The sequence below is a fragment of the Coenobita brevimanus genome, chromosome 98 (genome assembly GCF_032717465.1).
Source record: "Coenobita brevimanus isolate Jiangsu-jjx chromosome 98, ASM3271746v2, whole genome shotgun sequence".
NCBI classification, from domain to species: Eukaryota; Metazoa; Arthropoda; class Malacostraca; order Decapoda; family Coenobitidae; genus Coenobita; species Coenobita brevimanus.
In genome coordinates, this window is record NC_137051.1 from 34388456 (window position 1) to 34403221 (window position 14766).

At 40.9% G+C, this 14766-nt stretch overlaps 1 protein-coding gene across 1 annotated transcript in view; it reads right to left on the minus strand.

Moving 5' to 3' along the window:
* The window catches only part of tweek (transmembrane protein KIAA1109 homolog tweek), an 839779-nt gene that overhangs the window by 277193 nt on the left and 547820 nt on the right, over nt 1–14766 (minus strand). The window contains 1 exon segment of the mRNA XM_080283669.1: nt 6226–6315. Within this exon segment, the coding sequence (XP_080139795.1) occupies nt 6226–6315 (90 nt within the window).

Below are 14766 nucleotides of genomic sequence, written 5' to 3' on the forward strand. Positions count from 1 at the left end.
ATACTATGTATAAATAAGGATAACTGAAAAGGAGACTAACTCTATCTTCATAAATAAAGCATCCTCTACTGCCGAGTAAGCAGTGCAGGCAACCCCCCCAAATTCACGGGCCCAAAAATCACGGATCGCGCTTGTAAGTGACCCCCAGTAAAAATTTTTTCAGCGATCTGAGTCCGCAGAAAACTATCTATCTATCTATCTATCTATTGCCAGATGCCTCAATCCTGTTTGGGGTGGCCACAAACAAATTGCCTCCACGTCGCCCTGTCCCCTGCCATTTCACTGCCCTGCTCCCAACTCACACCCCCCTTTCTCATATACCTCTCCACCCCATCCCTCCATCTAATCCTCGGCCTCCCCCTCCCTCTTCCCCCCTCTACCTCACTCACATACACTCTCTTCGTCAGTCTCTTGGAGGAAAACGCAACATTTCACGGCATCAGTTATTTCCCATGCTCAGCCAACTGTGCACTGTTTCATGAGGAGGCTGCACCCATACCTCACACCTGGGCCCACGTCGCTCTCCGTTTCTCTCACTCTCTCACCTGCACTCGCGCTGCGAATACTCTGCTACGCTCTCACAAGGTACCTGTACTGATTAACTTTTAACATTATTCCCCTATCCTAATGCTCTCATTTCTGCAAAGGCTTCAATTGCAGTGCTGTGCTATACCGCAGAGCAAAGTATGCCCTATTTGAGGAATTTTTGTGCATGTTAGTGTGATAACTTGTGTACCATGTGTGTGAGCCATACTGGGGTCATAGCCTAAGGTCAGAATTAATTTGTGCCACAGCCTAGCTCTCCCACATGTGCTAACATTACAATTGCAGCACTGTGGTGAATGGTAAAGCATGATGGCCCTGTTTTGCAATTTTTTTTAGATAACTGTGTGATAACTTGTTATCCCACAGCTGTATCCAGCATGGGCCCTATATTACCTGCCACTTCTAGCGGTGAGGGCATCACCTCTAAGCGCCGTAAGAAAATGAGCCAAGAAGACAAGGTGAAGTTGCTGGATATATGTAGGGAGGGCATGGAGGGCACGACATATGTGGCTATTGGAAAACTCATTAACGTAAACAAGAGCACGGTAAGCTCCATTAAGAAAAGCGAGGAAAAGATTAGGGAGGCGCTGGCAGTGAGTGCGCCTCCCTCAGCTAAATACGTGTCACATGACAGGGATGTGGTTCTATCCAAGATGGAGACTGCTCTCTATCTTTGGACAGTGGCCCAAAACAGAAAATGCAATCCCATAGACAACAACACTATCAGGGAGAAGGCCAAGGCCCTTTATGTATGGATGGCTGCTGAGAAGGCGAAGCAGGCTGCTAAGGCTGAGCAGGACGCCCCTAGCACCAGTGCTGACCCTAGCACCATCCCTCCTCCATTTGGTGCAAGCAAGGGGTGCTTAACCGATTCTGCAAGCTGTTTTCCCTCCACAGTTTGAAAAGAACGGGGGAATCCGCTTCAACCAACCACAAGACTGCGAAGGCATTCCCAATGGAACTGAAGAAAATCACTGAGGAGAAGGGCTATAGGCCAGAGCAGGTGTAGAATGTGGACAAGACAGGCCTTTACTGAAAAATGATGCCATCCAGAACTTACATCACGAGGGAAGCAAGGCGGACATCTGGGTTTAAGGCAGCAAATGACCGCTGCACCCTGCTGCTCTATGACAATGCTGCTGGGCATATGGTTAAGTCCAGGTTTATTTACAAATCCAAAAACCCCTGCCACTCAAGCACTGCAACAAGAACCTCCTCCACATGTTCTGGACGAGTAATAAAAAGGCACGGACCACCAGCAGCATTTTTATGAATTAGTTCCACCACTGCCTCTTGATGCAGGTACAGTCCTACCTGTAGGAGCTAGGCATCTCCTTCAAAATCCTAATTATCCTGGACAATGCTCTGGGCCACCCAACGTCACTGGAGGGGTTATGCGAGGAGGTGCAGGTGGTGTTTTTCCCCATTAACAACGCCTCCCTGATAACTCCTTGACCAGAGTAGTGCATTTAAGGTCTATTACACCCACTGGTCCATGGCTAGGCTGCACTCAGCAATGGAGGTATATCCTGGCCTTGGTGTACTGGCTTACTGGAAGGGGTTCACCATCACAGACTGCCTCTCAGTGGTGCAGGAAAGCATGCAAGATTTGCAGCCTGAAACTGTGAATGGCTGCTGGAAGTCGCTGTGGCTGGAGCGTGTCAGTGATTCTGAGAGGTTTGCTTCGTGTCCAGGTGGGCCAGGGCATTTGGAGGATGGTGGAGCTGGCACAGCTCATCAGGGGTGAAAGGTCTGATGACATGGAGGAGCAGGAGGTGAGGGAACTCGTGCAGGGCCATGAGGTGGGGCTCACAGATGATGAACTCATCTAACTGGTTAAGTTGGCAAGTAAGGAGGAGGAGGAACAGCACCCAGACAATGCCCCTCAGGAGCAAGCCCTCACCCTGAAGACACTGGCTGAGGGAATGAGGACGATCGCCCAGATCAAGGACTTCCTCTACAGAAAGGACCCATCCGTGGTGAGGGCACTGAAAGTAAACAGTGCCACAGACAATGCTATTGCCCTCAATAAGACGGTGTTCTCAGAGGTGAAACGGGCAAGGTCGCAGCTCCCGATAATGATGTTCCTGACAAGGCGACCAAAGCCTTCTGCTCCCGAGTCTTTGTCCCCCTCCCCTGAGCCTTTCCCTGTCCCTGTGCCTGTCTCTGTCCCTGGCCCTGACATCTGTGCTTGGCATGGACAACCCACCACCACTCGGTGGCAATGACAGGAGTGGAGATGATGGGGAGTCTATGCCAATGCACACTCCTTAGGCCATGGAGTTACATTTCTCATCATCTCATCAAGTCATCTGTCATCAGTAACTGCATGGATAATCATCTTCATGTCCATCATTGTCATCATCATCATAATCTTTGAACGAGTCGTCAGGGTTCGTACACCATATCTTCAAAGTCAATGGTTAGTTCACTCTGAATTTAACGGGTATGATTACTGTATAAGAAATCGGGGTAAAATATTTACATGATAACTTCTCTGGTCTCATGCTGCCTGATGTGCATGCATGATGCACACTGTCTTGGGAGGTGGTGGAAGTCACCAGGTAAATAATTTGCCCTAACTTACTTTAGCCATACCCACCAAATGCGAAAGCTTGTATACAGTACTTCAGTATATATCTGTGATATTTCATGGTATTTTCGGGTCCTAGATATGGTGTTTTAGATCTGTGCACACTGCTGCAGTGTCAGTGGCAGTCAGCAACAACAATATTAGTCTTAATTCTTATAATCATACCCATTTGGTGGATATCTGTGTTGTACGGGGTTGGTAATAGCCAACACCTACTTTCGTCATAAGATGATCCACCGGTATACATGGAGAGTAATGAGGAGGATAGATGGTGAACTTGTTGAACGAAAGGCAATGACAGACTAGTGTGTGTGGATGAGCGAATGAGAAGACAAGTGTTGGATGCAAGAGTGTGGAGAGGGTGGGGGAATGGAGTCTCGGACCATCACTTAGTGATGGCCAAGGTAGAGATGCGAAGAAAGTGGTTGAGGGGAAGACAGGAGGAAGAGTGGAGAAATTGCAAGATAGTGAGAAAATGACAGAGTGTAAGAGCATAGTGGAAGAAAGATTGGGAAGGTATGAGGTAGAGCAGATGGAAGGGGTGGAAGACGTATGTAAGATATTCACGGAAGAGATAGGCGCAGCGTGTGAGGCGGTTTGTGGAGTGAGGAGGAGATGCAAGGGTGTGCAAGGGACAGCATGGTGGAATGATGAGGTAAAATGAGCTGTGGAACAAAAGAAGAAGGCATATAGTGAATGGTTAGCGAGTAGAGGAGGGGAGAAGATGAGAGAGAGAAGAGAGAGGTATATGTGAGCAGGAGAAGGGAGGTGAAGAGACTGGTGAAGGAGAGTAAGAAGAAAGTGGATGAAGAGTTTGGGAGGAATCTGAGTGTGAAATGGAGGGAGAGTAAGAAATTGTTTTGGAAGGAGGTAAAGAAAGTAAGGCAGTGTGAAAGGGGAAATAGTAAGGGAGTGAAAGATAGGAATAATAGATTGTTGGTGGAGAAGAGAGAGAAATTGAGGAGATGGAAGGAGCACTTTGAGGATTTGCTGAATGTGGAGAGTGAGAGCAGTGCGAGTATAAGTGGTTGGGGAATGGCTGGGAGAAGAGATGAGAGGAGGGAGGAAGAGATCAGTAGGGCGGAAGTAGTGGAAGCGATGAAGAAGATTAAGTTGGGAAAGGCCCCAGAACTTGATGAAGTGTGTGGTGAAATTCTTAAGTATGGGGGTGAGATTGTTGTGGAGTGGATATGGAAGTTGTGTAGATTGGCTTGGGAAGAGGGAAGGGTTCCAGAGGACTGGAAATCAGGTATAATTGTTCCTTTATACAAAGGAAAAGGGGAGAGAGAAGTATGTGGTAACCATAGGGGTATTTGCCTTCTTAGTGTGACTGGTAAAATATATGGTAGAATACTCATTGATAGGGTTAGGTATATGACAGAGGAGCTAGTTGGAGAAGAACAAGGGGGATTTAGGAAGGGAAAAGGGTATGTAGATCAGATATTTGTTCTAAGATGTTTAGTGGAGAAGTATCTAAAGAAGGGAAGGAAAGTGTATGCTGCCTTCAAGGACTTGGAGAAAGCTTATGACAGAATAGATAGGCAAGGTATGTGGAAGGTATTAAGAATATATGGAGTAGAGGGGAAATTGTTGAGTGCTGCATGTACGAGAGAGCTAGGGCCACGGTGCGAGTGGATGGTGAGCTGAGTGAGTTCTTTGATCTCAATGTGGGACTGAAACAGGGTTGTGTGATGTCTCCATGGCTGTTTAATAAATACATGGATGGGGTTGTAAAGGAGGTGCAAGGTAGGGCAGTGGATGTGGGGGTGGCTTTAATGAATGAGGGTGAGATTTGGAAGATTCCGGTGTTGCTGTTTGCTGATGATACAGTATTGTTGAGTGAAGATGAATGGGAGTTGCAAGGTTTGGTGAATGAATTTGGGACAGTGTGTAGGAGGAGGAATCTGAAAGTTAATGTAAACAAAAGTAAAGTTATGGTGTTTGAGAGGAATGAAGTCACAGAGTGTGCAGTGAGGTTGGATGGTGATGATATGGAGAATGTGAGTGCATTCAAGTACTTGGGTAGTGTGATGAGTAAGGGTGGAACTTTGGGGGATGAAGTTCGTGAAAGGGTACAGCAGGGAAGGAAGGTTGTTGGTTCACTGAAAGCAGTGATGAGAAATAGGGAGGTGAGTATGGAAGTTAAGAAGTCACTGCATGACAGTACTGTGATCCCTACCCTGATGTATGGAAGCGAGGCATGGACCTTGCAAGAGGGGAACAAGTCAAGAGTGAGAGCAGTGGAAATGAGTTACTTGAGAGGAGCTCGTGGAGTGAAGTGGAGGGACAGGTTGACGAATGAAGAAATGAAGGAACGTTGTGGGGTGGATGTGGATGTGGTTGAGAAGATTAGGAGAAATACACTGAGGTGGTTTGGACATGTGAAGAGAATGGAGAATGAAAGACTGACTAAGAGGGTGTATGTAGTTGAGGTGGAGGGAGGGAGAAGGAGGGGTAGACCGATGTATGTAGGTGAGGTGGAGGGAGGGAGAGGGAGGGGTAGACCGAGGATGAGGTGGAGGGAAGGAGTTGAGAGGTACTGTATATGAGGGAGGGGGGGGGGTTAGTTGGGGGAGGGTAGTCAAATGGTGGGTGACAGAGCGACTTGGAGGCGTTTTGTCTGCGGCCACCCTTTGCGGGATTAGGGAGTCGGTCTATAGATAGATAGATAGATAGATACCCATTTACAGGTTATTTCTTTTTGAAGTATATTGTGTACTGTACTGTAGACCAGTACAGTACATATTTGTGCTGTTTTAAGCCAGTTTTGAGTTCCTGTGATGGTTTCTAGGGGCTTACAGGGGTTACAGACTACCATAGAGAGATTTAGGGGAAGTGCGTCAAAATTACAAGGAAATTCCAAATTCACAAGGGGTCTTTGTCTTCTAACCCATGTGAAATTGGGGGGTCGCCTGTATAATAAAAAGAATAACAAAAATAAATAATAACAAATTAAAACATAAAATGTAAATAAAACTAATCAATGGGGCTAACAAACGGAGACGACATAAGTAAAACTAATTAATGGGGAGACTCACTCTATCTCTGCAAATAAAGCATGCACTACGGCAGGGTGAGCAACTAACCCATCTTCAGCCCGCTTGGAAGAAAAGACTAGATTGAGTGAAGGAAGCTGCAGCTGGCACTCCACACGCGACACTGGCTGGCATGAAAACCTGTAACATACATTAACCATCATCACCATTACCATCATCAATGTCAACATCACCATCGTTTCATCATTATCAACACTATCATCATTAATGCTATCATCATCCTAACATACTTTCCAACTAATAAGTGGGGGAATAATGTAAAAAGGAAAGAAAAGAAAGTAAAAACTTTGAGGACTATTAATCAGCAGCCCTAAGATATGAATCACACATCTACCCACTCGTGAATAACCTTCAAATTTCTAAGCTCCACCTTACCAGATATTAACTTACAAATGGCAATTATTCAGTGAACAAAAAATAACTTTGAATATTAAGATGTCCATAATTAGGTTCAATCTTTCCCCTGCAAACAGCAACAAGGATATCATTGCCAGCTTACTTAATTTTATATGAAGGTAAACAGCATGTGATTTTTCATTTAAAAAATTGCATTCAGCAAAGTGTGAATGAATAAATACATATGTACTGCAAGAAAAACAGTAAGTCTTGTCTTGTAGTTGCTGAACCACACTCATTAGCTAAGGGAGGTGGGGGAAAGGATTGTAATTGACAGATGAACCACAAGATGTCCTAGTGAAAATACCTTGTGTAATTTGACATAACCAATGATTAATGGTTAAGCACACACCACTATAATGCCACACACAGAAATAAAACTAGCTAATCAATATGACAGCCATACATGCATTCAATATTTCTGGCTGCATCAGTCCTTCAAAACTCTTGGGTTATATTACTCTGTCCTTGACATTACTTTCAAATACAGCTAATCTTCTCAACAAAACATATGTCACTCACACACACACACACACACACACACACACACACACACACACACGTATGCTGAAATGGTGAAAGTAAAGAAAGACTTAGAAACAAGGGTGGAGGAAAAAAGCATTAAAAAGGAAGTGAAAAGAATAATCTAAAACAATCCGAAGTTAGTCAGAGATTCAGCAGATATAAACAAATCTATAATAATCACTGGTATAGAGGAAGAAGAAGTAAAAAACAAGATCACAAGAGACAAAAAGGAGATGGCAAATGTAATGAGCTTACTGAAAGAAGTATCAGAGGAAATCTGTAGTAAAGACATAGAGGAACACAAAAGGTTAGGGAAATATGAGAAAAGCAAGACAAGACCTCTAAAGGTGACTTTCCAAAGTGTAAACACTGTGGAAGAGATACTAAAAAATGCAAAGAATCTTATGGAAAAAGAGGAGTTCAAAAATGTATGGATAAAAAGATGCCTAACACAAGAGGAACTGGAATTACTGAAAGAGAAAAGGGAGGAAGCAAAAACAAAAAATGAGGGAATATCAGAAGAGGAGAAGAAGAAATTTTTTTACAAAGTAATAGGATTACAGGTACGAAAGTGGTAAACAAACAGGATGGAATAAAAAGGAGGAAGGTAGTAGAACCATGTCATGACAAGTATATAAACAAGATGATAAAGTTGATGTATGGTACTCAAATGTGGATGGAATGGTATCTAAATTACTAGAGATGAATGATTATGTCAGAGAAAATGAACCACAAATAATAAGCCTAACTGAAACAAAATTAACACCAAGGATATCCAATGACATACTAAACTTAGAGGAATACAATATATGGAGAAGAGACAGAAATTTAAAAAAAAGTAGGAGAAATTATAATATAAACTAAGAAAAATCTAAAAGTCAATGAAATAAAACTAGATATACCATCACAAGTAGAACTGATTGCAGTAGAGATCAACACATCTGAAGGTAAAGTAATTGTAGCCAATTTGTACATGCCACCCAGATCAAACACATGGGAAAGAGATGAATATGAGGACCTGGCAGAGAGTACAATTCAGAGTTTAAGATCATTACTATATAAAATGGAAGAGAAATCAGAAAGAATTATACTAACTGGGGATTTCAATACAAATATAAATTGGAATACACTAGATATAATTAGCCAAGAAAGCTGTTGGGACCAAAAGCTCCTGGATCTCGTACAAGAGTTCTTTCTAACGCAACATGTGAGGGAAACCACCAGAAAAAGAGGACTTGATGTACCTTCAGTGCTAGATCTAATATTTACTAGGCAAGAAAATGATATTGACAGTTTAATATATCACCACTCCCTCGGCAAAAGCGATCATGCAGTACTAAATTATAACTTCAGGATAGCATATGACATAGTAAACAGCAATGGCAGTTACAAGAAGAGCCTAAACTATAGAAAGGGAAATTATCAAGACCTAAAGAAGTATTTCTTAGAAGTTGATTGGGAAAATGAGCTTAGAGAACAAGATTTAAATGCTGTATATAAAAAATTCTGTGAATTTTATGAAATAGGAGTCCAGAAGTACATTCCACAGCACAAAGAAGCAGACAAGAAAATACAGAAATGGTTCAATACAGAATGTAAAAAATCAAAAGAAAGAAGAGATTTGTCGTGGAATAGATATAGAAGACATGATAGTGAAAGGGCGTATAATAATTACAAACAGGCAAGAAACGATTACACAAGAATAAGGAGGGAAGCCCAAAAACAGTTTGAGGAGGATATAATAAATAAAAGTAGTGATCAACCAAAGCTGTTTTACAGCTATATCAGAAGCAAAATCAAAGTAAAAGATATAATACAATCAATTATGGACGAGATAATCACTTATACACAAGACAAAGATATTTGTGAAGCACTAAATAAGAATTTCCAATTAGTTTTTACAGAAGAAAAAAATTTTGAGAGGGACTATGTGGAACATGCATGTCCACACATACTACCAGATATACAAATAGCAGAAAAAGTAATACAGGAGGAGTTAAGTAGATTAGACTGAGGAAAAGCAAGTGGTCCTGACGAAATTTCATGTTGGGTACTACGAGAATGTGCAAAGGAGTTAAGTAAACCATTATTTATAATTTTCAAGAAATCCTTGAGTCAAGGGAAACTACCTGATATTTGGAAAAAGGCAAATATTGTCCCCTTATTCAAGAAAGGAAATAGACAAAATCCTCTCAACTACCGACCAGTATCACTGACCAGTGTTGTAAGCAAGGTATTAGAAAAGCTTTTAAGAAAAGCTTGGGTAAATCATCTAGAAGAACACAGTATGACAACAGAAAGACAGTTTGGTTTCAGAAAAGGAAAATCATGTGTTACTAATCTGTTGAGCTATTATGACAGAGTAACAAACACAATACAGGAAAGGGAACGATGGGTGGACAGTATCTATTTAGATTTCAAGAAAGCTTTTGACACAGTACCACACCAAAGACTTTTATGGAAACCGTAACATCAAGGAGGAATTCGAGGCAAACTGTTTTGTTGGATGCAAGACTTTCTCATAAAAAGAGAAATGAGAACAGTACTAAGAGGAAACTACTCATCATGGAAAGAAGTGACTAGTGGAGTACCACAGGGTTCAGTGCTGGCACCAATCATGTTTTTAGTGTTTATAAATGATATAAACAGTAACACTGGAAATGAGAGCTATCTGAATATGTTTGCAGATGATGCAAAAATACAAAGGAGAATTACTAACACAGACTCTTTTAAAGAGCTACAAGAAGAATTAAATAAACTTCATGAATGGAGTAGTACATGGCAAATGGAATTCAATGTGGACAAGTGTCATGTAATCAAGTTTGGTAAAAGTGGAAAAAGACCTGATTGGGATTATAAGTTAGGAAATAAAACCCTATACACATCAGAAAGAGAGAAAGACCTAGGTGTGATTATCAATAACAGACTATCTCCGGCTGACCACATCAGCGAGAAGATACGGAACATGTACACACTGCTTGCAAATATGAGAATAGCATTCACATACATAAATGAAGACATGCTAAGAAGGATAATAACATCATTCATTAGACCAACCCTGGAATATGCATCAGTAGTCTGGAGTCCTCATCTCAAAAAGCATATAGACAAGATTGAAAAAGTTCAAAGGGCCGCTACAAGATGGATACCAAGCTTAAGGGACCTAAGCTACAAAGAAAGACTAAATAAACTGAATCTACCAACACTACAGGAGAGAAGGAAAAGAGGTGACATGATAATGTTATATAAGTGCATATCAGGGAAGGAGAAAATAGACATAAATGACTACTTAACATATGGAGAAGCATCAGCAAGAGGACACTACAAAAAATGCTTAAGAAGAGAGGTGATAAAGACGTAAGGAAATTCAGTTTCCCAAATAGAGCAATTGATCAATGGAATGCACTACCGAATGAAATAGTGTGTGTCAAAACAATTCACAAATTTAAGGATATGTATGATAAATATGGTTTAAGACACGGGACCGTACGAGCTTGACTCATTCCTGTAAAGATACAATTAGGTAAGAACAATTGGGTAAGAACACACACACACACACACACACACACACACACACACACACACACAAACTGTGGAGAAGGAACAGAAAAGACAAAATAAGAGGAAGGGTGATGACAGTAATGAAGAACAACATAAATGTGGATACTGTGGAAATGGGAGAAAATAGGGCTGAAGTGATAAATATGAAATTAGATACTGGAGAGAATGGCAAGAGAGATAAGGCAGTAGTATATGTTCCCCCTAAGAGCATGGAATGACGATGAATACCAGGAGATATTGTCAGACATGGTTAGTTATTTACAGAACGTGATTGAGAAACGCAACAATATAATTCTAATGAGTGACTGAGAAAAGCAACAATATAATTCTAATGAGTGACTTTAACTGTAAAGAGGCGAACTGGGAGGAATGGGACTCAGGAGGCAGTGAAGATTTGTGGGGCACTATATTGTTAAATATAGCAATAAATGATGTAGTGACCCAGTGGGTCAAAGAGGAGACACGATTCCAGGGTGATGACACACCAACAAGACTAAATTTACTGCTAACTAAAGAACCTGATATAACTGAATCTTTGAAATATCTGTGTCCCATACGAAAAAGTGATCAGGTGGTCACCGAGTTCCAGATGACAAAAGGGAATGTGGTGCCAGGAGACACACTTTATAGGCAGGGAAGATACAACTTTGTGAAAGCAAACTTTACAGTATTGAAAACACTTTTTAAAAATGTGGATTGGAGAAAATTCAGAGAAACAAGATAGATACAAAGGATGCGGGATATCTTTCCAGACCTCTGTATTTAGGGAGTGGAAAAATATGTTCCAAGGGTAAGTGGGAAAGAAAACAGGAAGAAGGATTGGTTTAACAGAAGGCGTATCATAGCAAAAAAAAGGGAGGGACATGGCATGGAACAACTGGAGAAAGAGAGGTAATAATAAAACAAAGGAGGAATATAAAAGAAGTAGAAATGAATATACAAGAATATGTAGAGAGAAAGAAAGGAACTTTGAAAAAGATATAATCGATAAATATAGGGAAGGACCAAAATTGTTTTATAGATATGTCAATGGCAAACTGAAAAAAAAAGAAGGAATCACCTAACTGAATGTAGGAGGAGAGGTCTATAATGATGAGGCAATGCAAGCTGAAATAATGAACAAATGTTTCCAATCAGTTTCCACTAAAGAAAGGGATTTTGTGGAGGGGGTGGAAGTGATTAGAAATGTAGTGATAAAAGATAAAAAGTGGAAGTGCAGCAAGCGTACAAATTACTAGAAACTCAAGATGTAAGGAAAGCCCCAGGACTGGATGGACTCTCTAACTGGGTACTAAAGGAAAGCAGAAAACAACTGGCGGATAAGATTCACAGTTTAATTGTGTGTTCTCTGGAAGAGGGGAAAGTGCCTTGGGAATGGAAGAGGGCAAATGTGGTACCAATTTATAAGGGAGGAAACAAGGAAGAACCCCTGAATTATAGACCAGTGTCCCTGACCAGCATGGTTGCAAAATTGTGCGAGAGAATCTTGAAAGATAGATGGATAAAATATCTGGAGGAGATGAACATTTTGGCTGAAAGTCAGTTTGGATTTAGAAGTGGAAGGTCATGTGTTTCCAACATGTTGAGCTTTTACTCAAGAGTGATTGATGTGCTACAGGATAGAGATGGTTGGGTGGACTGTGTGTATTTAGATTTGGAGAAAGCCTTTGATAAGGTACCCCATAAGCAACTAATGTGGAAATTGGAGCATATACGAGGACTGAAGGGAAACCTATTGGAGTGGATGAGTGACTTTTTGAGAGACAGACAAATGAGGACAATAATAAAGGACAGGATGTCTAGATGGACGGAAGTAACAAGTGGAGTCCCACAGGGCTCGGTGTTAGGGCCAGTAATGTTCCTGATTTCCGTAAACGATATGGTAGATGGAATGAACAGTTATGCAAGCCCGTTTGCTGATGATGAAAAGATCTTGAGGAAAGTAGAAGTTGAGGAAGACTGTAAAATGGTGCAGGAGGACCTGGATAGGATACATGATTGGAGCCTATGTGGGAAATGAAATTCAACGCAAAAAAATGTAAAATATTTTGAAATGGGCAAAAGTACTAAGAGGCCATCACCAAACTATTTGATAGGTAATGAACCAATTACAAAAGCAAGAGAGGAGAAAGATTTGGGAGTGCTGGTCCAGGATAGTCTGTCACCTGAAAAACACATTAACAAGACACTTAAGAGAGACACATAAACTCTTGATTACCATACGAGTAGCATTTCATTACATGGATGAGGAGATGATGAAAAAATTGATAGTTGCCATGATCCACCCAAGGTTAGAATATACAGCAGTAATGTGGTCCCCACACAAAAAGAAAGATATAAACAAGATCGAGAGAAAACAAAGAACAGCAACCAAGATGGTCCCTAGCCTGGCAGATCTGTCATACAGAGTGAGGCTGGAAAAGCTAGAGAGGGGTGACATGATTGCAGTGGTCAGGGCCATGATGGGAGTAGATAAAATTGACAGAGATGATCTGTTTGTATGGGATAGGAGAGTAACAAGAGGACACGGAATGAAACTGAAAAAGCCAAGTTGCTTGAAGGATATCAAGAAATTTAGTTTTCCCTATAGATGCATAGACCTGTGGAACAGCCTGGACAAAGAGACAGTCCAGTCTAAAGACTTAAACGGGTTCAAGGCAAAATTTGACTTACTGAGAAACAGAGACGGGACCCCACGAGCGTAGCTCATTTCCTGTATATCACAACTAGGTAAATACAACTAGGTAAATACACACACACATATAAACAGTATATATATCATCATCATCATCATCTGGACCTCCTTTCCCACCCTAGCGCAGGATGAGGAGTAGCAACATGACAGCCTAAATCTGCTCTGTCTGATACGGTTAGGTACAGTATATATAAACTTTATATATATGTATACTGTATATATATATATATATATATATATATATATATATATATATATATCGCCCATCATCATCAGCAGCAGCAGCAGCCATTACGAGTCCACTGCTGAACAAAGGCCTCCCCCAGCCTTCTCCAAGAATTCCTTGACTGAGTCAGTTTTTGCCAGGATTGACCTGCAAATTTCTCTATCTCATCTCTCCACCTACTGTCTGGCCTTTTTCTGCTATGCTTACAATCTCTTGGTGTCCAGTCATTCAGCCTCTTGCTCCAACGGTTATCCCTTGTTCTTGCTACATGGCCTGCCCACCTCCATTTCGGTTCTTTTTTAACTTCTATAATATCTGTGACTTTAGTCTGCTCTCTCACCCAAGTTGATCTTTTCCTGTCTCTTAAAGATGTTCCCAACACTGACCTATCCATTGCTCTCTGAGAACGGATTAATTTATTTTCCATCGATTTTGTCAGTTTCCAGGTCTCACAACCGTACGTCATAGCTGGAATTATACATTCGTTATACTTTTCGTTTCATGCAAACTGGTAAGCTACTTTTCATAATGTCTCTATGTTTATCGAAAGCCTTCCATCCAATTGTAATGCATCTTTATATTTCGCTATCATGATCTTTCGTTAATTTTAGTAACTGTCCCAAGTAATTGTAATCCTCGACTTCTTCAAGAATTTCTTCACTAATTCTGATGACGTTCTTTGGTGTCCGTGGATTAAACATTACTTTAGTTTTACTCTGGTTCATTTTTAGCCCTAATCTGAGACTTTCTCTGTTCAGGTTATTTGACATTTCTTGCAATGTCTCTGCTGTTTCTGAGATTAGGACTATGTTATCTGCAATTTTTAAATGGTTCAGCTTTTCTTCATCTATGTTCACTTCTTTGTTTTCTCAGTCTAGCTTTCTGAAAATACTTTCTTGGCATGCTGTAAATAATTTTGGTGAAATTGTATCTCCCTGATGCATGCCCTTCTCAATCTTAATATTTTCTGAGTCATTATGTAATCTAACTGTATCAATTCCTTCTTTATATATGTTTTCGAGCAGCTTTACAATGTTCTCATGAACTTCTTGTTCTCACAATGAATTTATAATTGCTATGTGCTCCACTAAGTCGAAAGCCTTTTCGTAATCAACAAAACCTAAGCACGGTGGTTTATTTATTCTGTAGTTTTCTCAATTAGCTGATT